The 24357-nt window shown below is 55.4% G+C and overlaps 3 protein-coding genes across 15 annotated transcripts; 1 reads left to right on the top strand and 2 right to left on the bottom strand.

Moving 5' to 3' along the window:
- Positions 1–308: 308 nt before the first annotated feature.
- REC8 (REC8 meiotic recombination protein) lies at positions 309–8967 on the top strand. Of its 8 annotated transcripts, XM_030802675.1 has the most exons (19): positions 309–1060; positions 1165–1233; positions 1351–1493; positions 1578–1650; positions 1743–1863; positions 3531–3612; positions 4832–4911; positions 5184–5265; positions 5396–5426; positions 5508–5584; positions 5756–5805; positions 6141–6269; positions 6654–6720; positions 6825–6949; positions 7118–7166; positions 7431–7497; positions 7633–7764; positions 7838–7944; positions 8054–8295. In XM_030802675.1, exons 1-19 carry the CDS (start codon positions 1005–1007, stop codon positions 8137–8139), a joined length of 1626 nt encoding a protein of 541 aa, XP_030658535.1. In that variant the 5' UTR covers positions 309–1004; the 3' UTR covers positions 8140–8295. The 8 variants fall into 8 exon arrangements, with proteins under 8 accessions (XP_030658535.1, XP_030658534.1, XP_030658529.1 ...); XM_030802674.1 differs by having other exon boundaries at positions 1351–1650; XM_030802669.1 differs by having other exon boundaries at positions 309–817; positions 944–1060; positions 1351–1650; positions 5508–5805; positions 7838–8967.
- On the bottom strand, positions 8263–17361 carry IPO4 (importin 4). Of its 4 annotated transcripts, XM_030802664.1 has the most exons (30): positions 16751–17361; positions 16584–16670; positions 16375–16454; positions 16247–16288; positions 15698–15827; positions 15428–15607; positions 15114–15179; positions 14911–15012; positions 14741–14824; positions 14320–14484; positions 14162–14215; positions 13895–14004; positions 13494–13602; positions 13218–13347; positions 12902–13015; positions 12684–12797; positions 12349–12469; positions 12049–12160; positions 11834–11949; positions 11639–11716; positions 11505–11562; positions 11299–11404; positions 11022–11215; positions 10837–10887; positions 10323–10448; positions 10000–10208; positions 9756–9888; positions 9558–9662; positions 8733–8802; positions 8263–8616 (listed from the first exon to the last, which is right to left on the bottom strand). In XM_030802664.1, the coding sequence occupies exons 1-30, from the start codon at positions 16817–16819 to the stop codon at positions 8486–8488; spliced, it is 3246 nt and encodes a 1081-aa protein (XP_030658524.1). In that variant the 5' UTR covers positions 16820–17361; the 3' UTR covers positions 8263–8485. The 4 variants fall into 4 exon arrangements, with proteins under 4 accessions (XP_030658524.1, XP_030658526.1, XP_030658523.1 ...); XM_030802663.1 differs by having other exon boundaries at positions 8268–8802; positions 16751–17073; XM_030802666.1 differs by lacking the exon at positions 15698–15827 and having other exon boundaries at positions 8263–8802; positions 16751–16837.
- TM9SF1 (transmembrane 9 superfamily member 1) lies at positions 17177–24357 on the bottom strand. Of its 3 annotated transcripts, none has more exons than XM_030802677.1 (6): positions 23354–24357; positions 22720–23081; positions 20686–21307; positions 20209–20394; positions 18413–18686; positions 17177–17839 (listed from the first exon to the last, which is right to left on the bottom strand). In XM_030802677.1, exons 2-6 carry the CDS (start codon positions 23062–23064, stop codon positions 17446–17448), a joined length of 1821 nt encoding a protein of 606 aa, XP_030658537.1. In that variant the 5' UTR covers positions 23065–23081; positions 23354–24357; the 3' UTR covers positions 17177–17445. The 3 variants fall into 3 exon arrangements, with proteins under 3 accessions (XP_030658537.1, XP_030658536.1, XP_030658538.1); XM_030802676.1 differs by having other exon boundaries at positions 23391–24357; XM_030802678.1 differs by lacking the exon at positions 20209–20394 and having other exon boundaries at positions 23391–24357.

Genomic DNA, 24357 nt, shown 5'->3' with positions numbered 1-24357 from the left:
TCTCGAACTCCTAACCTCATGATCCGCCCTCCTCGGCCTCCCAAAGTGCTAGGATTACAGGCGTGAGCCACTGCGCCCGGCCTCATCTCACATCTTTCTACCTCTGCAGCACATGACACGCCCTAGTTGGAAACAAAGTCGGAGTTTGTGGATTGGGGGAAGGGCGGGGTCTAACCTCAGGTCAGGCGCCGTGCAAGGTACATCTTGGCGCCTGGAAGAGGCCCAGCACAGTTGCCCCCGGGGTGACCCGACCTCCCCTACCAATTGAGGCGCCCTTGTTGCCAGGCACACGGTGGGGGAGCGACGGGGATGCGCTCATTGGTCAAGGAAGGGGCGCCTGTTACTAGAGGCGAGAACCGGAGCCCATTGGTCGGAACACCTCACAATGGACCCCAGCGGCGCGCAGAGTCCTTATTATTGGTTTGCTGGCTGCCTCGGGAGACCCTGTTGCCAGGACACTTGGCGCTCCCGACCCGATCCCCGTTCCCCATTGGCTGTCATGGCAAAAGCCGCCATCTAATGAGGAGCGAGGTGCGGGGCTCCGGAGCGCGCGCTTCCCGCGATGCGATCTAGTCCTGCAGGAGGCGGCCCAGGGGCCTGACATCGCTCCCAGCGCTCGAGGACCGAGGCCTGTTGTGGAGGACACCGTGCTCCCTTGGGACCTGCTCTGGATTCCGGCCCGGGCGTCCCCTCGGAGCTCTGCATCTCCAACCTGGAACCCAACCCAGAAGGCTCAAGTTTGACTCATCACGCGGCGTGCGGATCCACTGAGGGTCCACAGAGAGGGGCGCCCATCTCCTGCGTCTCAGTTATCCCGGTAATCGTGTATCTGCCCATTGTTCGTTGCCTCATTAACTTGGCTTTTTGGGTGCACCCACCTTGCCACCAGAGAAGTCTAAATCCTGACTTCTCTCCAAGGTGTTGGGAATTCTGTGCCCTAAAGAATTCCGACTCAGATCCGAACAGGGAGCTGGTGGAATCGAGGGTGAAAGACCAGAGGGACGATGTTCTACTATCCCAACGTGCTTCAGCGCCACACCGGCTGCTTTGCCACCATCTGGTAAGGGCGGGGCCCGTTGGCGTGCGATGGGGGACGCTGGCCGGGATCCCAGCCTGACAGCTCCCCCTCCATCCCCATTCTCCCACCTTCCCCACCCACTTCAGGCTGGCGGCGACGCGCGGCAGCCGTTTGGTGAAGCGCGAATACCTGAGGGTGAATGTGGTGAAGACCTGGTAAGGCCCAGAAAAGAGAAAGAGGGCCTGGTGCGGGGCGTGAGTTGGCAGACGGAGTGGGCAAGGCTGTGGGTCCAGTCCTGGGCGCAGCGGTAATCAGGGCGCATTGTTCCCCAGCGAGGAAATCCTCAATTACGTGCTGGTACGAGTGCAACCCCCGCAGCCCGGCCTGCCGCGGCCCCGCTTCTCCCTCTATCTCTCAGCCCAACTTCAGATCGGTGTGATCCGCGTCTATTCTCAACAATGCCAGTACCTCGTGGGTAAGGCTGGGCACCCTCAAAGGTGGGGCGGGCTGAGCAGCTGTCTGCTAAGCTGGCTGTCTACCTCGCTCTCCCTGCCCACAGAGGACATCCAGCACATCTTGGAACGCCTCCATCGTGCCCAGCTGCAGATCCGAATAGATATGGTGACTGAGCTGTGAGTGTGCCCTGGGCTTTTGATGGAACACCTGCTAGCTTGGCCTCAGCCTAGCTCAGCCTCAGTCCTTGACGGCCTACATTCTCTCTCAGACCCAGCCTGCTGCTTCCTAACCAGCTGGCCATGATGGAGACCCTAGAAGATGCTCCAGATCCCTTTTTCGGGATGATGTCTGTGGATCCCAGACTTCCTAGTCCTTTCGATATCCCTCAGGTAGGGCTCATTCCCCAAGACTCATGAACTGGCAATGCAGAAGGGGAGTGCTGTCCCTATGTCACTTTGACATTGGGGTTGGGGAAGGAAGCTTGCCACAGCTCTCTCGAACAGGAGATGGTGCAGGGGGACTGCCCAAGTGGACCCATCCAGGCAAAGCCCCCTGTACTTACCTACTCGGGGCCAATCTGATCAGACGGTTTCCCCACTGGAGGCAGCTCTTGTCCCCACTTGTCTCTACACTGTTTTCACTGCAGAGGCCCTAATCCAGGCTCTCATCTCTCTGCACTGGGCTTTCTTACCCCTGTCCTCCTCCATCTATTCCCAATACTCATACAGCTTAATGTCACCCCCTTCCTTGGTTCCCCATTTGAACAGTGGCTCCTGCTGCAAACAGATTACTAGCATTTGGGGCTCTCCATGCCCCATTTATTTTTTAATTTTATTACTATTTTTATTATTATTTTTGAGACAGGATCTTGCTCTGTGGCCCAGGCTGGAGTGCAGTAGCACGATCTCAGCTTACTGCAACCTCCGCCTCCCCGGTTCAAGCGATTCTCCTGCCTCAGCCTCCCGAGTAGCTGGGACTACAGGCATTCGCCACCACGCCCAACTGATTTTGTATTTTTAGTTGAGACAGGGTTTCACCATGCTGGCCAGGCTGGTTTTGAACCCCAACCTCATGATCTGCCCGTCTCGTCCTCCTGAAGTGCTGGGATTACAGACATGAGCCACAGAGCCTGGCCCAATATTTTTAGGGTTTTGCCATATTGGCCAGGCTGGTCTCGAACTCCTGACCTCAGGTGATCCACCCACCCTGGCTTTCCAGAGTGCTAGGATTACAGGCGTGAGCCATCGCGCCTGGCCTATTATTATTACTTTTTGAGATGGAGTCTCTGTCACCCAGGCTGGAGTGCAGTGGCGTGATCTTGGCTCACTTCAACCTCCGCTTCCTCTGGTCAAGCGATTCTCCTGCCTCAGCCTCCCGAATAGCTGGGATTACAGGTGCCTGCCACCATGCCCGGCTAATTTTTGCTCCCCACTAGACTTCGTTAAGATCAAGAATCTTTTCTGTTCACCTCTGTCAACCGCAACACTTGACAAGGATAATGATGCACTGCTTCTTGCACAATTTTTTTTTTTTTTTTTTTGAGACGGAGTCTTGCTCTGTCGCCCAGGCTGGAGTGCAGTGGCTCAATCTCAGCTCACTGCAATCTGCTTCCCAGTTTCAAGCAATTCTCCTGTCTCCGCCTCTCAAGTAGCTGGAATTACAGGCACTGCCACCAAGCCCGGCTAATTTTTGTATTTTTAGTAGAAATGGGGTTTCACGATGTTGGCCAGGCTGGTCTCGAACTCCTGACGTCAAGTGATCCACCCACCTCAGCCTCCCAAAGTGCTGGGATTACAGATGTGAGCCACTGCACCCGGCCTTCTTGCACAAATTGATGAGGGCTAGATAACTGGGGTGTGGGTTGGGGAGGGAGGTGAGAACAGGAACTGGGGAAAGGAGGCCAGATAGCGGGTGAGTTTACTGCAAGCTGATGTCAATGCAACAAGAGTTAGGCATAAAAGGAGATTACCGTGCATTGTTGAAGAAGGCTGTGAAAAGTGGGAAAGCAGGGGGCTGAAGCTGAACCCTATCTTTTGTTTCCAATCCCTCCCCAAAGATTCGACACCTCTTAGAGGCTGCAGCCCCAGAGAGAGTTGAAGAGATCCCTCCTGAAGTCCCTACAGAGCCCAGGAAGCCAGGTCAGCAGAGAGAACCTTCTTTCTGGTGAGAGGTATAGGCAGGCCCAAGAGCTGTAGAAATGACGATTTTTGAGCTTAAGAGCCAGGCCCTGTGAGGGGCACTTTTTTTTTTTTTTTTTTTTTGAGGCGGAGTCTCACTCTGTCGCCCAGGCTAGAGTGCAGTGGCGCCATCTCGGCTCACTGCAAGCAATTCTCCCACCTCAGCCTCCCTAGTAGCTGGGATTACAGACGTGCACCACCACGCCTGGCTAATTTTTGTATTTTTAGTAGAGATGGGGTTTCGCCATGTTGGCCAGGCTGGTCTCAAATTCCTGACCTCAGGTGATCTGCCTGCCTTGGCCTCCCAAAGTGCTGGGATTACAGGTGTGAGCCACTGTGCCTGGCGAGGGGCAGTTTATATGTGTAACCTCATCAGTACCTCACAAGAGTCCTCTGAGGTCAGATTTCTTATCCTTGTTTTTTTGTTTGGTTTTTTTTTTTTTTTTTGAGAGATGGGGTATCACTCTGTAGCCCAGGCTGGAGTACAATGGTGCACTTTAGGCTCACTGCAACCTCTGCCTCCCAGATTCAAGCAATTCTCCCTCCTAGTAGCTGGGATTACAGGCATGCACCACCACGCCCAGCTAATTTTCGTATTTTTAGTAGAGATGGGTTTTTGCCATGTTGGCAAGGCTGGTCTCAAACTTCTGACCTCAGTTGATCCATCCACCTCAGCCTCCCAAAGTGCTGGGATTACAGGCGTGAGCCACCACACTTGGCTTTTTTTTTTTTTTTTTTTTTTCCCAGGCTGGAGTGCAGTGGTATGATGATCATAGGTCATGCAGCCTTGACCTCCAGGGCTCAAGCAATCCTCCCACCTCAGCCTCCAGAGTAGCTGGGACCACAGGGATAAACCACCACACCTGGCTAGTTTTTAAATTTTTTGTAGAGATAGGGTCTCGCCATGTTGCCCAGGCTGGCCTCAAACTCCTGGGCTCAAGCGATCCAAAGTGTTGGGATTACAGGTGTGAGCCACTTCGCCCAGCCTCCCCTTTACCAATGAGGAAAGTGAGGCTCATAGTGGTTAAGCAGTGTACCCAGGGTCAGGATGCCAGAGATTAGCCTGGGTCTGATTAGAATCCAGGTTACCTTGACTTCAGAGTCCATGCTTTTCCTTAACTGCATGGCTGTGGGAATTTGGAAAGAAGCAGAGAGGCTGGTGACTCTCCTGTCCCTCCAGAAAGGATTCCGGTCACTGTGCTGCCACCTGAGGCCATCACGCTCCTGGAGGCAGAGCCGATACGGATGCTACCAATTGAGGTGAGTTGTCCCCTGTACATAGGGCCTGAGGTCCAGCCCTCTTGCAGCTACTTCTCTGTGTCCCCAGAGTCCTGCCTTTTCTGTCTCCATTTCCCCAGAGTCCTGCCTTTTCTGTCTCCATTTCCCTATTCTCTGTCCCTGGCACTTGAGCACCCAGTGGTTTCCTTGAACCTGGCCCTGTGGCATGCCTCTGGGATCCACCCTCCTGGATCCACTTGCCTTTTTCAGAAATGTTATTGAATCCCCTCCCCTTGCTCTTCCTCTCTGGACAGGGTGAAAGGGAGCTCCCAGAGGTCAGCCGCCGAGAACTGGACCTGCTGATCGCAGAGGAAGAGGAAGCTGTCTTGTTAGAAAGTAGGTGTTTCCGGCAGCATAGGGCCTGCCTGGAGCTGGATAGTCAGACCCCTGGCGTGGGCAGTCTGGGACTGGGCAATGCTCCCATTTCTCCTTTTCTGTCCTCTGAACTCTGATTCTCTCTCCACAGTCCCGCGGCTCCCACCTCCAGCTCCTGCAGAGTAAGGACAAGAATTCCTAGACCAGGTAGGGTGTCGGTGCTGGGAAGGGTCTCCTCATTTCTCTTGCCCATTTCCCCTCAGGGTGGAAGGAATAGAAGAGGCACTGGGCCCTGAGGAGCTGAGGCTGATAGGCTGGGAGCCTGGGGCCCTACTCATGGGTGAGTGCCCAACATGCCCCAGGGGCTTTTCTGGGAGTACCTGGATACTGCTGCAGACAAGGGCTTTATATCCCAACTTGCTAAAGGGAGGACCCTGCAGTTTCTTGCCCTGGCATTCTGCAAGGGGTAAGGGGCTATGGGACAGAGCCACAACCTTGGGTGTTGTTGCAGAGGTGACCCCCCCGGAGGAGCTGCGTCTGCCAGCCCCACCCAGCCCAGAGGTGAGTAGCATCCCTTCTAATCCTCCTCCTCCTCCTCTTTGCCCTCCCCCGCAAGGACTGCCTCCCCAAGCCCAGGGCCACTGCTAGCTTACAGGGGTCCTTAGTGCAGATGATAAAAGACGCCCCTTTCTACGCCCCATCGTATCTGGCCTGCACTTCCCAGATGGGTACCCTTATGCAAGGTATGAGCTGCTCAAGTGCATGGAGACCCTACACAAGCCCTCTACCCAGGTTCCTCTAGGGGTGGGGTGTGGGGTCCTGTTAGCAGTCTACCAGAATGACAGGAAAAGGAGTAATGGACAGCCTTGCCCCTACCTGCCCTCTCCACTCAACAGCGGCCCCCAGTCCCCCCACCGCCTCGCCGCCGCCGTCGTCGCCAGTTACTATTCTGGGACAAGGAGACTCAGATCTCCCGGGAGAAATTCCGGGAACAACTGCAAACCAGAGCCCACTGCCGGGAATGTGTGAGTGCAGCCCAGGCTTTGCCGGGGAAGGGAGGGAGGCAAAGATGACCAGGGGCACATGCAGGCTGAGCCTTCTAAACTCCTCAGGTGGGTGGGGGGAGGATTGGGAACTTGATGAAAAATCTCCTCCATTCTCCAGAAAATGCAGGCGATGTGGGTTTGCACATATACAACTCTACATGCTCCTTTAGTGACCCCACCTGTCATACACATGGGCACCAGGTTAAAAAGTCCTTCTTTTAGCAATAAGCAGGGCAGGCAGGGTCATGAGCCCAAAAGCTGGGGAAGTCCAGAAGCCCCAGAACAGTGCATTGCAAAGAGGCAAAGGGGCCCTGAGGAGTGGCTGCTTTATAATGGGGCTTCTGACTTTCCCCCACCACACAGCCCATGGTGCAGCCTCCCGAGAGGACCATCACAGGCCCTGCGGAGTTGTTCAGAACCCCAACTCTCTGTAAGAATGGCGGGGGTTGGGCACGAAGTATCCTCAAAACCAATTCCTCATTCCTGGTGCTCCTCACGCCTCAAACCCTGTGCCTACTACCCTCTTGTCCACAGCTGGCTGGCTACCCCCTGAACTACTGGGTCTCTGGACCCATTGTGCCCAGCCACCCCCAAAAGCCCTCAGACGAGAGCTGGCTGAGGAGGAAAGGAGAAAGATTGAAGTTCCGAGTGAGATCGAGGTAACTGCACCACCTGTTTACTGTATCGCCCCAGTGCCAGGGTCTGCCTGACCAGCTGGCTGCCCTCTCCTGCTATGACAGCCAACAGCACAGGCTCATTGGCCTTGTGCCTTCTGAGGCCCAAGTCCCAGATGCTTGGAGTCTTAGTTCTGCTTCTCCCATCCCCAGGTCCCGAGGGAGGCCCTGGAGCCCAGTGGTCCCCTTATGGTGTCTCCAGGTAAGCACCTAGAGAAGAGAGGCAGTGGGACCACACCCTAACCACTGTCCCAGGAAACTAGTATCCCAACTGCTGAAGCTGTTTCATGAGTGAAGGCGTGTGTGTGTGACAATAAGGAAGCACGGACTGGTCCTCCTGAGCTCTCCCACCTATGTGCTTTTACCAAGTCACTGCATGGCTCTGCCATCTACTTACACCAGGTGGCCACAAGGCCCTAACTACCACCCAAGCAGACACCCACCAGCGCCTTTCCTCCCCCAACAGAGATCTCCCTAGAGGCAGCTGAAGAGGAGAAGACCCGCATCAGCCTTATCCCACCAGAAGAACGGTGGTAAGTGGCCAGGCTCCGTGAGAGCCAGGGCCCACAGCCCTTGGCCAGGTGGTGGAAACAGCTGCTGGGATGGGTATGCCCCTTGTCACTGTCACAGCTGCCACCTTCCCTACTCTTACTCTCATGTTCTCCTAGGGCCTGGGCTGAGGTGGAGCAGCCAGAACTTCCTGCACTGCCCGTGGTGCCTGAACTCCCTGAGGTGCCCATGGAGATGCCTTTGGTGCTGCCCCCAGAGCTCGAGCTGCTCTCACTGGAAGCTGTGCACAGGTACCAGGGAGGTGGCACCTTGATGGGATGGACCTGGGCTGAAGCCTCTGCTAATGGTTCTTGATCCCTATAGGGCAGTGGCACGGGAGCTGCAGGCTAACAGGGAGCCCGACTTCAGCAGCCTGGTGTCACCTCTCAGCCCCCGCAGGATGGCTGCCCGGGTCTTCTACCTGCTCCTGGGTGAGTGTATGCATGTGTGTGTGCGGGGGGGGGGGGGGGGCAGGGACACACAGACCAGAGGCCCGTACAGGGACTCCCCCGACCTGCCCTCTCCTCCCCTCCTGACCAGTGCTCTCAGCGCAACAGATTCTTCACGTGGAACAAGAAAAGCCATATGGTCGCCTTCTGATCCAGCCAGGGCCCAGATTCTACTAAGGTTAGAGTCCATTTACAAAGCTGCCAGGAAACCAGCCACTTCTAGTACACCACGTCGTGCCTCACTGGGTCCTGCTTACCTCATTTCTGAATGTGCATTTCCAGCCTTCTTGTTCTCAGAGCTATTGTTCAAGCAGAAAACAAGCTGCTTTTATTACAGTATGATGTCATGACTCATTTGTAACAGATCCAGCCTCAGGGACAGCCCTGTAAGGCAGCAAGTGGGGCTGGCTCCAAATGGGTATGAGTCTCAGAATCTTTGGTAAGGCAGAACTGAACTGGGCTGAGAGGTGGTCTTAAGGCCTGGGCAGGCTCTATTCTCTCTGGACTGGCTGCAGCCTGCAGTCTAGGAGAGGCCCAGTTCAGCCTGGAGCTCCTGAGCCTTGTCAACAGGCAGTGAGCCCAGAGCTGCTTGAAAGCTGTCGGCATGCTGTTTGGCCAGGAACGTCAGGAGCAGCAACAGTGCGGCCTTGGTGTCTGGGTGGAGAGGGAGGGAGAAAGGTCAGGGCTCCTAAAGCCTCGCTGCCCCAGGCCCTCTGAGCCTTGCCACTCCCAGCCTCTCCGAAGCCCCTTCCCATGACTCCTACCCTCACCTGGTGGGATCTTGTTGTCAGCCAGAATGAGGCTGCAGATACGCAAAAGCTCGGGGGCCACATCTATAACCTGTGAGGAAAGAGTGGCTGACTCAGGGCAGCAGCCCCAGACCCCAGGTCTAGGCGGATGGTCAGGACCAAGGAGTGGCAGAGTCTCTTATCAGGGGGGTGGTTGCACCTGGTACTGATTCACAGGCATCCAAGACAACTATGAACATGAGAAGAACCAATGAAACTTGGTGGTAATGACTCTTTTTTGGAGGGAATGGGGGATGTGGGACAAGATAATTAACGTCATAGCCTCAAGACCAAAAGAAACCCAGACACTCAGGAGCTCCACCTACACAACAGTCTCTAAAGGTATAAGACAAGGGTGACACAAACACTCTGACATGACTCCAAACCTAGCTACTTGGTACAGGCAAAATCTCTTCAGAGAGCAGAGCTGATCTGATTGAAATGTATGGTGTGGTGGCCCAGAGGGACCCTGGGCTCCACAGAGCACAGTTTGAAAGGGCCTTGGTTTAGGAAACCAGCCTAGGAAAACTGCAACTTCTGGCTCAGACCAAAGGGTAGAAATGGAGCTTCCTCAGGAAAAATGCTATGTGGAGAGAGGAAGTCCCTCCTGTCCCATCACAGGACTGGCTGCCAATCCTTACAGACAAATAAGAAATGGTGCAGGGAGTATCAAAAGAACAGCTGAAACTGTCACCTTGCATCAGGTGCAACTGACAGCCCGGAGCTCCCGAGCCTCATCAGCAGACAGTGCCTATCACTGAGTGGAACGGCACGCTCCCCTCTGAGGGCTGCCAGCAGCAAGGTTACCTGGTCAGGGCTGCTCTGGTACAGGAAGCTGAAGAGGCGCCCAATCGTGACCCACTCCTCCAAGTCCTCCTTCAGTGGCAGGGCATGCAGTAGGGCAGCCAGCACCTGGGCACACAAATGTCTCAGGCCAACCTGCCCTGCCCTCCACCACCCTCCCTCCTCAGCTTCCAAGCCCTGCCTGATGTCTCCCTCCCTCACCTGGGGCTCTGGTTTCCTGGTGGGACTGGCCATCAACAGGCGGGCAAGGGCCCCACAGATGTTGTCACGGACACGACCATGTCGCTCCCGCGCCAGGAGGGGAAAAAGGAGCCCCAGCAGCTTGGGGAAGTGTCTGGTCCACAATCAAGGAAAGGCCACATGCTCAGGTAGACCTTGCCCACCTGCAAGCCCTGGGGACACTCCCCCAACCTCCAGTCCCTCCCCTCCTTCGAGCCAAGGATACTCCTGGGCAGGGTGGCCCCCGTGCTCTGCCAGCACGCCCATCCCAAAGATGGCATTGCTTCGCACCTCGGGGTCTGCCTCTCGGGCAGTGCTCAACAGCACAGGGAGTAGCTGAGACACAAACTGGGCTGAGGCAGCACCCAGGCCCTGAATAGTCTCTGCCAAGGTCCCCACTGCAAAGGACTTCTCTGCCACTGTGCAGCCCTGTTTCTGATGGGGGAGAACAGGAAGGAGTACAGATCAGCCTGGGCCAAGGATAAAGGCTGTGGTGGGCACCAGGTGCACGAGGGGACTAGGGCTTGAAGCCAGAAGACGGACACTCACTGTCTTGCACACCAATAATGGCAGGAAACCAGCAAAGAATGGGGCAAAGGAGTCTCCCCCAGCCGCGGCTGCCAGGGCAGGGATGGCCTCTCCAGCGTGCTCCAGCAACATGGCGTCGTATTCAGCCTGTGGAGCCACGTCAGGGGCTGGAGCACTAGGGCCAGCTCAGTGACTGCACACCTCCCTACCGTGCTCTGCCACCAGCTGCAGGGGTCTCTGGGGCTGCCCTTGGTTGATAGGGCTGGCCCCTCTCAAGCTGGATGTTTCCATGACCCAGCTTCTTCCCCTGGCTCTTCTGCTCCTGCCTATCGCTCCAAGCACACTCCAGTCCACACTGCTCTCCTTCCCTGAACTCCCACTGGCTTAGTGGGATCCGGGTTGTATCCCTCTGGCCATTACCAATCTCTTTTAGTGGTCCTGGCTGCCCCAGGCCAAGCCCAAATACATTGTCCACCCCTGTCCCTGTGGAGACTGCCTGGACCGCCTGGTCCCAGTTTTTATCCTTGGCTCTCACCTGATCATCATCTTCCTCTTCCTCCTCCTCGTCAGTATCCTGACAGGCTGTCTACAAGAAGTAGCTCAACTTAGCGAAGCTTTCACGCCCCTTCTCTTTTTATGGGGGTAGGGGGGTGGACTTGCAGCCAGTCCCCAACCTGGGCCCGGCACCTCTCCTTCCCGAAGCCCACCTGCCCTGCTCACCTTCCTCTGCAGCACAGCCTTGAGCATGCTACAGAGCTCAGCGAGGCGCCCAGGGGGCTTCAGTGTGAGGGCCCCACATCTGCGGAGCACCCCTGTCAGGGCCTCCAGCACGGCCATCACCACCTGGCGCTCCCGCTCCCTGTTCACTGCCTGCATGTAGGATGGCACCACTCGGGCCAGGGCAGCCTGCAAAGCTGGGGACATTATTGGCTGAAGCACCAGTCAGGCCCTGTCCCTCCCCAAGAACCCCCAGCCTGGCCCAGCCTCTCCTTCTCACCAGCAGTGTTGGGTTCCGAGGGGCAGCTTTGACAGGCCTTGTGCAGTGCACAGCAAAACTGACCCAGAGCCTCATGGGCTGCCTTCCGCACATTCAGGTGAGGGCACTGCAGGATGAGGCGGGGCGGGATGTGTCTGCTGTGTGCACTGTGAACACAGGGCCCCCAGCCTGAGAACTCCACCCACTCCACCCACCAGCCCACTCACCTCCAGCAGTTTAAATACTTCTTCAAAGACACTTTCCATGTATGGAAGGAAGGCCACACTACAGAGAGAGACACAGCCGTGGGTAAGGGGCCCCCAGGCAGGGTTTTCAGTGCCAGGGAAGGGCGAATGCTCACCTGGTATTCACAGAGATCTCCCCCACGGCAGCACAGGTGTCTTCCTTCTCATCGAAGAAGGCGTTCTCCACGCTGTACCTAGAGTAAGATGGGGAGAGGCAGTGGTGATCAGACACCAAGAGGAGCAGATCCAGCACTAGGCCCTTGTCTAAAACCAAAGTCGAGATTCCTGATCAGAAGAGCACCCCTCCGCACCCTGAGATCTCCGAGTCATCCTCTTCATCCACATCCTCATCCATGAGCTCCTCCTCTTCTTCCCCATCACTCTCATCGTCAAACAGAAGGAAGGAGCTGCCCCCGTCATACTGAGGCTGGAGCGGAGGCACGGCAAGGACTTTGGCTCAGCTGGGCCCAGGAGATAAATCCCATTGCAGGGCTGGCCTGGCCCAGCCCACCCACCCTCTGCTCACCACAATGCCCTCGGTGGAACGCAGTGACAGCAGCATGAGCGTGGTGATCTGTTCCAAGTGGGGTGCCAGGCCCTCGCCCATCAGACCCGATAAGGCTGCAAATAGGCTGTACCTGGTCAAAGCAGGCAGAAGAAGCTGTATGGTCCTGCCTGCTACCACCAGACAGGATGGGGGAGCCTGGGAACACCTGACTGTGGTCCAAACCAGAGGACTGGAGTCTGGGATGGGGATTCCAGTGGGTCCAGTGGGCAGACAGGAGGGGTGGGGACAAGGGCAGAGGCAGGGTGAGGGGTCACTCACGTGCAGCGCCGCAAGTCAGGGTCGTCTACCTGGTCGCAGAGGCCCAGACCCAGCTGGCAGCATTCCTCAGCCAGCGGCCTCATGGGCTCCCCCACTGCTCGTGCCAGCACCCCCAGTGTCTCTGTGGGGGCAAGGGCTCCATTAGCACCAGGAGGTGGAGGTGGGCTATGGGACCAAAGGTGGTGGCTGGCCCCACCCCTTGGTACAGCATGAAGAACACCCCTTTGATGAGAAGGAAGACATCCGTGCTCCTGTGGGGGCAATCTCTGTCAACACCAGGTGAGCACCAGACCTTTGCTGGCACTGGGAGCCCCACCTGGGAGCCTCTCACTCACCCAGGCTCTGGATCTGCACAGGCTGAAGGTCCTCACGGCCTGTTAACAGGAATTCCCGCAGGTGCTCCATGATGGCAGGGAAGTAGGGCAGCAGCGAGGCCTGGGCTGCCGTAGCTGCAGGATGGAAGGACAGAATCAAGAGCTGGAGAGGGCAGGGACCACCAGCCACACGGCCTTTGGGTGAACCTCACATCCCTGCCTCCTGCCTCTCTCCTCACCAATGGCTCCCAGGGCGCTCACAGCCAGCTCCTTGGCCCGGGGACTGCTGGGGTTCCTCAGAGGCTGCAGCATGCATTCCATAAGCTCCGGAAGGTAGGGCTGCACTTTGGGCCCTATGGGAAAGGATGCTCCTCTACCAACCAACCCAGGTCTGCTACCTGCACGCCCACCTCCCTCCAGGCGGAAACCTCTTTGTGGCACCATCACACCCTTTCCCCTACCACAGGCAGCAATGCAGGGAGATGCACATCCTGTACATTCAGCCAAAGCCGCCACCTCATGCCCCTCCCCCAAGCTCCCCACTGCCATCACTACCTAGGTTCTCCACAAAGTTCTCCAGGGCATAGCAGGCCTTGGCTAGGTGGTGTGTGTGTCCAAGAGGCACCGACTTCAGGTAGGTGAGGAGCAGTGGCATCACCTCCCTTGAATAGCTGCTGATATGGGGCTGGGGGAGGGAGCAAGCAGGGCCTGAGTCAGGTTCACCTGCAGGGCACACACAAGAGTGCCGATGGCAGCAGGGATGCTTGAAGAGATGAAAGGTGAGGGGAAGGGGACATTCAAGTGGTGGCTCCCACATTCAGCCTGGTTCACCTGTAGGTTTTCTGAGAACTGGCCCAGGGCAAACAGCGCAGCACTGCGTACAACTTGTGAGGGGTCCTCCAGGCCCTTGCACACGATCTGCAGCAGTGGGGGCAGCAGTCTGGATAGGGCAGACAAGAGGACACCGGCTGAGGAGCTACACCTGAGAGCCCTAGGCTGACCTGTTCTCTTCATTTTCCCTGGAAAAACCAAGGCTTTTCCTGTCACCAGAGAGTGGGCAGCAGCCCCTGGTCCCTATAGCTGGGAAGCCAGTCATTTATCTTCCAAGCCAGGACACTTTTGATAATGGGGGGAAACGCTATTGATAAATAAGCTTGAACAACAAGTGTAAACCAGGACAGCCATGGTCCTCCCTGTGGGCAACCCTCACCCTGGGACAGGGGAATAGATACCTCTGCCTGATGTGGTCGCCAGCTCCGTCAGACAGTACGGCCAGCACCAGGAGTCCAGCTTTGCGCTGGTATGGGCTCTCGCTCCGCAAGGCCTCTTCCAGCATGGGCATCTAGGGAAGCATGTGGCACGCTCCTGAAACCCCAGCAAGAGCCTGCCCATTCCTGTGGCAATAGGCCTTCACACCTCCCAGGGTCCAAACGTCGTTGGCCTCAGGGGACTAGGCACACTTGGAGGTAGGGACACCAGAAGGACAGAGCCACACTTACCAGCTGGGGACAGAGCTTCTCGGGGGGCAGGTGTAGTGCCAGCATGTCCACAACCTGAGATGGGATGGGGAGACTCACTTTGCTTGACTCCATCTCTGCCTCCCCAACATCCCACAGCCACCTGACACCTTCCCCCTCTGTCCTGCCCCACATCTCACTTGTACAGCGAAATGCTTAGGAGTCTCCCCCATCAGCTCAATCTCCAACTCTTCCTCTTCTGAATCCTGGTCCTCGGGATCCAGCTGGCCTGGTGGGGGCTCAGCAGCCATAATGGGGAAAAGGGTATGCAGCAAGGGTGGCAGGAGACGATTCTTCAGTAAGGCCTTGACAGAGAAGGTGGAACAGTGTCCCTAAGAATCTGCTCCCAGGATGGGCTCACATTAAAAATTCCAGTCTTCCAGGCCATAAGGGGTCTGATAGAAAATTCCCAACCTCCCAGGCAGGAGCTGGGGTGAGGCCAGGCCAAGGCTTGAACCCCCACAGTACTTTAGATACCCTGAGATGGACCGAAAGCCCCAGGAGTGAGACTAAGGGTAGAGATGGGGGTGGGGTGATATGTGTCAATGGGCACTCACTCACCTTGCTCTTGACTTTGACCAAGAAAGTGAGGCAGCAGAGAATACGTACGCGTATCGCATCGCCCAGGGCCACATTTCTAGCCACCTGTCCAGAGAATAACAAAAATCAGAGACAGGGAAGGAAAGCCCCAGCAGAGCGTGTAGCAGGGGCCATGTCCACTCCAGGCTCACCTCCAGGCAGAATGTGAGGACTTCAGAGAGGTAGGGGGTGATGACGGGCACCTCTGACTCCAACAGTTCATCCAAAGCCTCAAGGCCCTCACAGGCCTTTGCCTGACAAACAAGGCACAAGGTTACCATGCTCTTCTTCAGTGGGCCAAGCTGGACACTTCTGCACTCTCCTTCCAACAGAGCTCCTGCCCACCTGTCCTCACCTCATCTATGGGGATCAGAGTCTGCACGGCCATAATCAGCTTGGGCACCAACATCCGAGCGAGAGGCTGAGGGACACATCACAGAGGGCATGATGCAGCCCAATCTCACACCCCAGCAGCTGGCAGCTTCCTCACAGCCTGAATTGCGAGGAGGAGCCCAGGCATAACAGCCAGGCCCACCTACAACATCCCCTCTCAATTGTCAAGAAGGGCCACAGGCAGGTAAAGAATCCAAAGCAGCTTTTTAACTTTTACGGGTGAGGACGTGAAGGCATGAGGAAAGGGAGTCAAAGATACGAGGGCCCACATCTCACCACATCTTCAGTGCTGAGGTAGGGGGCCATGGTGGTCAGAGTGCGCAGGGAGTAGAAAAGCAGCCCAGGAGAGCCCACCTCACCAAGAGTCTCATTCAGAAGCCGAAGAAGCTCCCAGTGGTGGGGTTGGAAGGCCTCGGGCCGGGAGGTCACCACCACACTTAGCAGCAAAAGCCCCATCTGTCCAAGAATAGAGGATGGGAGAGCAAGCTTACAAGGTCAAGCTTACAACCTCTCAGGTCCTCCCTCCTGCCAACCATGTGATGGTACCTCTCTCTCTGGGCTGTGGGGGCTGTGGGTACTGTGCTGAAGCAGCTGCAAAAGCTGTGGCCAGGCCTCCAGGCCTTCCTTTCGAAAAATGGTGGCTGAGAGCTGGGCCAGGCTGAGGCTCACACAGTGCCTGCAAACAGGAGAGATCTCCTCCAATCACCCTCCAATACCTTCCTCTGCACACAGTGGCCAGGCTCAATGGGGCAGCCAGGAGAGAAACTTTCAGGAGGTGTGGGCAAAGGGTCTTTGCCAAGTTGGGACACATGAGACAGCAGCTCAGAGGGAGGCCAGCAACACTGCGGGCATGTAATCTCGTAAGTTCAGTCTAACTTAGCCTGAATTTCAGTCTTATTCTTCTGACTTGGGTTTGGCAGATCATCATCACCCTTCCTCAAGAACTTTAGTCTTCAAAACAGCCTTAAAATCCTCACTCCACCTTGTGTCTAGAACTGAAGTCCCTGCCCCACAAGTCCCAGCCTGGAGCTGAAAGGGAAGGCAGAAACCTAGACAAAGTCGTCAAGATCCCGAGAGAAGGGGGTAGGTACTTACTCTGTTTCTCTCTGCAGGGCCGTCAGGATCAGCGACTTGAGGCTGGAACACAGGTGGCAGGTGTTTGGTACCCAGCCTGCCCAAGAAAACTCTCCGCCTGGCCCCGCCCCACCCCAGGCCCAGCCCACCTCTCCCGTTGCTCCGCCGCCAGCCGTCGCCAGCGGGTGTTCAGTCGTCTGCGGGTCAGCACGGCCGCAAACTGGCGGATCTAGGACGAGGAAGTAAGCACGTGGGAGTCCGGGCAGGAAGGTGCTGAGCGGACCGCCGGGGGGCGGATACTGGGGCTTGACCAGTGGCGCACAGTGGGAAGCTCGGAGGGGAGAGTCAGGGGCCTCACCTGGGGGTCGGCCGCCGAGGCTAGCAGGTCGCAGAGAGCCGGCAAAGCGGCGGGGGCCCGAAGAACGATCTGGAGCTGTTCCGTGGCCTGGGGGGAAGCTAGGGGTGAGAGTCGGGCCTTTCCGGCAACCTCCCGCTCGCCCTGGCCCGGTTACGCCTGCTCCGTACCCGACGGATGCGCTCGGTGTCCGGCAGCAGCAGCTCCCGTAGGAGCTGTTCTAGCCCGGCTGGCTCCATGGCAGCAGCTGAGCCGCCACTACTGGGCCCAAAAGGGGAGGGGGAGGGACAGCACGTGGAGGCTTGACACCCACTTCCGGCGGAAAGGGCGTTGCCGCACGCCCCGCGGGTTGCCAAGGTGATTCAATTCGCTTCCCACAAAGAGGTCCGGCTCCTCCACTTCCGTTAGGCTGAGCACCGGCTGAGTCGCGGAAACCCGACTCTGGCAATGTAGGTTCCCCACGCCGGGAGTTCCCCAGCTGGGTTGGAGAACTCGAGCTTCGGGCATCCAGTGGCCAGCTCGGCTTTCTAAAGGACGGTGCCCTTAACAGCAGGGCTCGAGTTCCTATATCCAGACCAAAACCTCCAACTACATGATCCTTTTTCTTAATAAATTTTATTTTGATAATTGTAAAAAGAAAAATCAGGACCAAAACTAAAGGCAACTTAAAAAGTTCAAATATATACTCCTTATGTAATAGAGATTTATAATTTCCAGGCCCTCTCTGGGGAAGGAAGGCCCAAAGGGCAAAGGGGAAGGCAACAATGCCATCACACAATTCAGTCAATCAGAAGAGAAGCTGGTAGGAGAGTTCAACGGGGCATGAAGAAAGGGAGAGAACAGCAATAGTTCTGCCATACAGAACTCAGTCCATCTTGAGGTTAACATAGATATACCGGATGAACTTTAGGGAAGAAAAAAAGGAGATGGTGCCCAGCATGAGGAAGAAGACATAACCAGTGAGTAAGGAGTAGCCGAAGAACTCTACTGTCTGTACTGCCCCAGACATGTTGGAGCGCCGGGCATAATAGAAAACTGAGTAGAGGAAGATGAAGAGGCCGGTGGAGCCAACACTCAGCACAGATCGCCACCACCAGCGGTAATCCTCCCCAGACAACTGGAAGTAGGTGAGTGCAATGGAGATGCAAGCCCCCACACTCAGCAGGATGGCGAAGACAAAGAAGAGGATGCCGTACAAAGTGTACTGCTCCCGACCCCATACTGTGGCAAAGATGTAGTACAGCTCCACAGAGATGGCACTGTGAAGAAAAGAGATGATACACAGCATTAAAGGGCTGTGCACCATCAGCACAGTGGCTGGGCTGAAATCCAGCCCCCACCCTCTCCCATGTTGCTGGGTCATTGTGAAAAGTGAGTTCACTCCACTCTCTGTCCCAGATCTCCTGGCTTCATGGGGATTTTTTGCCTATGATTAGCTGCTCTCACTTCAAGAATATCTTCCCTAATAGATTGAGGGCAGGGATCTTGTCCATTTTACTTTCCACTTCATTCTTTGCCAGGCACAAAGAGATATTCAACAAAGTAAATGGGTCATCAAATGGGCTTTAAACCCCACATGATGTCCATAGACATTAAAGTCAGAAACCAGGAAGGTGAAGGGGGGGATGTCTCCGAAGAGCTGTGTAAGTGAGACACTCTCATATCATTCAAGCTCAGTCCTGCTTGGGGATAGGAGGAACCATTTAATAATCTCTGAATGGTACCACTGAACCAGGGATCAATGGGTTGGGTTAGGGTACTGGATGAGTAGGGACAGGAAAAGTTGAGGTCAGGAACCTGAGAGTGATAGCCATGGAATAAAGGGAGGATACCTGAAAGGCAGGAAGCCTCCAACAGTCATGTGGATGACAGTAGACTTGTACCAGGGCTGGGGTGGAATCTCCCGGGCGATGTTCTTGGTGCGACAGGGTGCATCAAAGGGGCTGGCGTTGTTCTTCCCGAAGATGCCTCCAATGACAGTGAGGGGAAAGCCCACCAGCAGCCAAACCGTCAGAAGCAGCAGGATGGTTGTGGCTGGCAGAGCCTGTGTCGAACCATTGGCCCAATGCACTGAGTTCACCACACTCCACGTCAGGAAGAAAGGCACTGCAGGGATGGGCCCCCGGAGGGAGGGTCAACACTAGGAGCTACATCTCTAAGGGCACCCACTTACATCCAGGACCAAAAGGGGAGGGGGTTGAAGCAGCCTGCCACTCTAACGGCAGACTCATGCTCCTGGATGTCCCTGCAGAGTCGACTGCCTTCACCTTCACCTCCACCCTTTCAGGTCCCATTATTCTTTGCTCTGTTTTTTTTTTTTTTTTTTTTTTTTTTTTTTTTTTTTTGAGACAGTCTCGCTCTGTCGCCCAGGCTGGAGTGCAGTGGCGTGATCTCTGCTCACTGCAAGCTCCGCCTCCCAGGTTCACGCCATTCTCCTGCCTCAGCCACCCGAGTAGCTGGGACTACAGGCGCCCGCCACCACGCCCGGCTAATTTTTTGTATTTTTAGTAGAGATGGGGTTTCACTGTGTTAGCCAGGATGGTCTCAATCTCCTGACCTCGTGATCTGCCTGCCTCAGCCTCCCAAAGTGCTGGGATTACAGGCATGAGCCACCGTGCCTGGCCTCTTTGCTCTTTATATTACCAACACCACCCCCCAACCCGATGTCATTAAGGATCCAGGTAGCTACTACATAATCTGAGAGTAACACAAATCCATCTGCCTCCAGGGGCCTGTCTTGCCTTGGAGTTGGTAACTCCTAGCATGAGACATTCCTTTGGATTAAGGCCCTGTTTTCAGAAAGCCTTGGTTCAAATATAAATGTGATGGGATATAAATCAGACACATAGAATTGGGAACAAGAAGGGTTCACAACAGAGACTACTACTGCCTTTGAAAGGGCAATCTGGTTTGAAAGCCTAGAGTGGGCCCACCTTCAAAATAAAAATTCAAGGGTGTTATTTTAGTGTAATGGGTGAGAATACAAGTCAGACTGCTGAAACCTAGTTCACTACTTTTTAGGAGTGTAATCTCAGACAAGTTACTTAAGCAGCCTTTAGTTCAGTTTCCTTATCTGTGGAATGGAAATATTACCTACTTCACACAGTTATTGCTGAGTGCTTACGACACTGCCTAGGACATTTTGAGGGCTTAATAATTTTAAACTATTCAAAAGAAATGCATTCTTGTCTTTTTTGGTTTTCTTCTTTCTTTTACAATATTCCTTCCCTTCAAGCCTCATCCTGACTCTATCCCAAGTTCTACGATGTGTTCTTTTTTTTTTTTGAGACAGTCTCACTCTGTCACCCCAGCTACAGTGCAGTGGTGCAATCATGGCTCACTGTAGCCTCAACCTCCCTGGCTCCCCAGGCTCAAGCAATCCTCCTGCCTCAGCCTCCCAAGTAGCTGGAATTACAGATGTGAACCACCATGCCCGGCTAATTTTTTGTTATAGAGAGAGGGTCTCACTATGTTGCCTAGGCTTGTCTCAAACTTTTGGGCTCAAGTGATCCTCTGGCCTCGGTCTCCCAAAGTGCTAGGATTACAGGTGTGAGCCACTGTGCCCAGCCACAATGTGTTCTTCATTCCTAAGTCCAGAAAGGCCCACCAGGGAAAGGAAAGTCCTCACCAGAGAAGAGACTGGTGGTGAGAATGATGTTCCACACCCAACGCTCGCCTCCAATCTGCCGGTAGAAGTGGCTGGACACGTAGCCAGAGATGCAGCAGGTCAGGGCATACAACAAGATGGCTGCTGAGTTAATGGCCCCATGACGGTGCACATTGAACATGCCCAGCAGTGCCATGACAATAATGCCTGCAGGATGGTAGTGGAAAGCCCAAGTTAGGCCTCACCTGTGTCTCTTCTACCAATTTCAGAGGAATCAGCCCCCCTTCTCCCAGACCCAGGGCCTCCAGCAAAACAATCTCCCCCAGTTTTGCTATCCAGAAAATCTACAATAGAATACGCGCATTCTTGCTAGAGCCACCCTATCCCTTAGGTCTGCCCCTCTGGATAGAAAAGAAGATCCACAGACCTTTTCTGAACAAACTCCCTACCTAGTTCTACCCCATGAGATAAATCCCCAATTCATTTTTATCACCTCACCAGTGCCAAGGGCCAGGAACTGGGCGCCCACGCCAAGCACAGCACAGAGCAGACCACGGTATGGGGGGAAGCGGAAGACATCTGTATGGATAATTTTCCAGCCATTGTCACCCTGGTCAAAGTCATCACCAGAACCTGCAGAGGTGGTCTCCTCATCTAAGTTGTACCGAGCCAGGTCATTCCGAAGCACACGCATAAGAATGACAGCCACAAAACCCACCAGTAAAAACACAAGCACCATGGAGTTGATGATGGACAACCAATGGATTTCCAGTGTTCGAGGAAAGAAACCACTATCGTCACCACGGCGCCTGTCACTCCGACGTTCCACTGAAGTCTCAGACCAGCGCACACTATAAGTGTGGGTAAGGCCTAGGAACTCGTCAGGTCGTAACCCATCCAAGCTGTGGGGCTTGACGTCCCGTACTGAAACATTGGCAAATATAATTCGGTCTCCATGGAATTCTAGGTGGAAGTCCAAATGGGTCCAGAGTCCTATCTTGTGGCTGTGTGGCAGGAAGCCACTCTCCTCCATGTAGCCCACAAAGCCCCGGATTGGCAAGTCATCTACCACAAATTCAAAGTAGTACAGTTCTTCAATGGCCTGGCGCAGCTGCTCCACCTATAAAGAGCAAGTCAGGAATTGGTCACACAAGATCTCCCCAGGCACAGAGTTACAGCAAAGTTTCTCACCTTCAGCACTACTGATATTTTGGGGTGGATAATTCTTTTTTTTCGAGATGGAGTCTTGCTCTGTCACCGAGGCTGGACTGCAGTGGTGCAATCTTGGCGTAGTGCAACCTCCGCCTCCTGGGTTCAAACAATTCTCCTGCCTCAGCCTCTTGAGTAGCTGGGATTACAGGCGCCCACCACCACACCCAGCTAATTTTTGTATTTTTAGTAGAGACAGGGTTTCACCATGTTGGCCAGTCTGGTCTCAAATTCCTGACCTCGTGATCCGCCCGCCTCGGCCTCCCAAAGTGCTGGGATTGGTCGGGTGTGGTGACTCACGCCTGTAATCCCACCACTTTGGGAGGCCGAGGTGGGTGGATCACGAGGTCAGGAGATCGAGACCATCCTGGCTAACACGGTGAAACCCCGTCTCTACTAAAAATACAAAAATTAGCCGGGCGTGGTGGCTAGTAGCCCAGTAGTAGTCCCAGCTACTCGGGAGGCTGAAGCAGGAGAATGGTGTGAACCTGCAAGGTGGAGCTTGCAGTAAGCCAAGATTGCACCACTGCACTCTAGCCTGGGCAACAGAGCAAGACTCCGTCTCAAAAAAAAAAAAAAAAAAAAAGTGCTGGTTTTACAGGAGTGAGCCACCACACCCGGCCTGGGGTGGATAATTCTTTGTGATAGTGGGGTTATCCCGTGCACTGTAGGATGTAGCTTTCCTGGCCTCTTCCCATTCCATGCTGGTAGTACCCCCCAGCTGTAACAACAAAAAGTGTCTCCAGACATTGCTAAATGTCCCTTGGGGGACAAAACTGTTCCCTGTTGATAATCACTGGATTAGACTCTAGTATGTTTAGAGTCTCCAAAAAAGAGCAAGTATGACTTAACAGGGTTAAGGCCTAGAAAAAGGAGAGCGGTGAGGTATAAGGAGGTCTGGAGTGGACTAAGGAGAGAAGTACCAGGATTCACTAAAGAAAAAGCATGACAGGGAAGGTTAGGTAGAGACTACAGGAAACAGTTAAGAAACAGCCAAGAGGTAGGCATGGAAGGAAACAGAACTATGTAGGACTGACAGTTGGGACCTCATGACCAACAGAGAAGCTTGCAGTAAGAAACCCTGGGCTCTGATATCAGTTCTGCAATTCACTGTCCATGTAATCTTGAAAAAAGTAACTTCTGAGCAAGTATGTATCTTAGTCAACTGAATTAGAATAGCATCACCTGCCCTGCCTGCCACACTGGGTTGTATTGTATTTAGAATCAAATCAATTTCCATAAAGGTACCCTGAACCATAAATGTAAGGCACTGTTAGTCTCTGGGAAGGAGGGCTACGTGATAGCCAATGTGGAGAGGCTGACCTGTGCAGAACTGAGCTGCATGTGGCACAGAATTCTCTTCTCCACGTTTTCCCGAAAGCGGATCTCATACAAAGACTCAGCCATTCGGTCCCCATCCAGCACTTCACCCAAGCTAAGGCTTTTGTGACGTATCTTCTCAGGGCAGCAGACTGGAAGCTGATAGTAGTGGTAAGTTTCCTGAGGGTTATGGTAGGGTCCCACTTTGTTGACATATAGAATGACAGGGTCGCCGGCCTTGTAGTGTGTCACGCCTTCCACCCCTGGCCCATGGCCTGTGCCCAGCAACAGTATCAGGATTGGCAACCACTGGCAGCTCCAACTTCGAGGGTTCCCTACGACTGTCATCCTTAAGGCAGTGGAACCTGTTTGGGGGAATCCTTAGGTTATAGAAACCAGGGAGGTTACAGAAACCCCAGGTCAGGTGCCTCGAACTGAGGTCCCCTGGCTCCACTTGCTCCCATTGGCCCCCTCCCTGCCCCACCCTACCCCACGTCTCTCTATCCCAAAGACCCCGCTCCACCTCTGCTCTCTCATCCTCCCAACCTGGGGTTCACCCTTCCCGCAGCCCGTCCGGCCCGGGGCCTCTACTACGCGCCCTGGCCCGTTTCCATGGCAACGCTGCGCGGTCTCGCACCTCGGGTCCCTTCCCGCCACAGCCCCGGGGTCCTCACAGCGCGGGAAGGGCTGGCCGAGGCGGCGCCAGCGGCCTCCGCGCCCCAGTAGCTGCCCTTGGGCTCCTGCTGGGGTCTCTCCCACAGCGGCGCGGTAGCGGCGGGTTGGAGAGGACCGGCCGACCGACTTCCACGGGGTTGCCCGCTGCTGCGCCTGACAGCGGCGGCTGCAGCCACACCGCGCTGGACACCGCTCTGGCTTACTCAAGAACTCCCCGCTGCGCCTTCTCCATCTGGAGGCCCGGCCCAGCTCCGGAGACCCCGTGAGGCTCGGCTTGCCCCGCCCGTCCTCGGCGAGGCGGGGGTCCTCCCGGCGATCAGCAGCGCGGCCCAGGACACGTCAGTCTTACCACTTCCGCCCTCACCGGCGGGGACCTCAGCCTGGCTGAACGCTCCTTGCCTGGAACGCAGAGGCCTTCGCTGCTGCGGCCCCTGGGGACCCCGTCGCGACGGCTTCCCGGGGAGGGGGCTGAGGCCTGGCAGCGAGGACCCTGACCCCTCTTCGGTAGAGGAGCGGCTGCTAGGCCGCTCGCTTGCCCCTGGAAAGATTTGGGGTTTGAGAGCTCTTGGCCAGGAGGCTCGCGCTGGCCGAGGCCCAAGAGCTGTACCCGCGGGACGAGACTAGCGAGGGCCGGGGAGATGGAGCGCAGGCGGAGGCTGGGTTCGAAGCACTTGCCGGCTGAACCACCTGCTGCTGAGGCTGAGCCCTGAGAGGCGGTTCGTGGCCCCCCAACCGGGGAAGGGGCGAAGTTTTGGGCATCTCTCCCATGCAAGAGTCCCAACGTCTGAATCTCACCTCACTCCTCTCCCACCTGTCATGAATGGCCCGCGCCAAAGTAATAAATATGTAATAGGAATGTCTTCCCGAGGCTGTGCTGGAGACTTCCCTGGCCGCACAGTGACCATTCAGTGCCCCACGATAAGCAAGGCGAAACCCAGTCTGGCGCAGAGGCGCGCAAGGCGAGAG

The sequence above is a fragment of the Nomascus leucogenys genome, chromosome 22a (genome assembly GCF_006542625.1).
Source record: "Nomascus leucogenys isolate Asia chromosome 22a, Asia_NLE_v1, whole genome shotgun sequence".
NCBI classification, from domain to species: Eukaryota; Metazoa; Chordata; class Mammalia; order Primates; family Hylobatidae; genus Nomascus; species Nomascus leucogenys.
The sequence above is the reverse complement of the archived record's forward strand: the minus strand, read 5'-3'. Positions and strand labels throughout refer to the sequence as shown.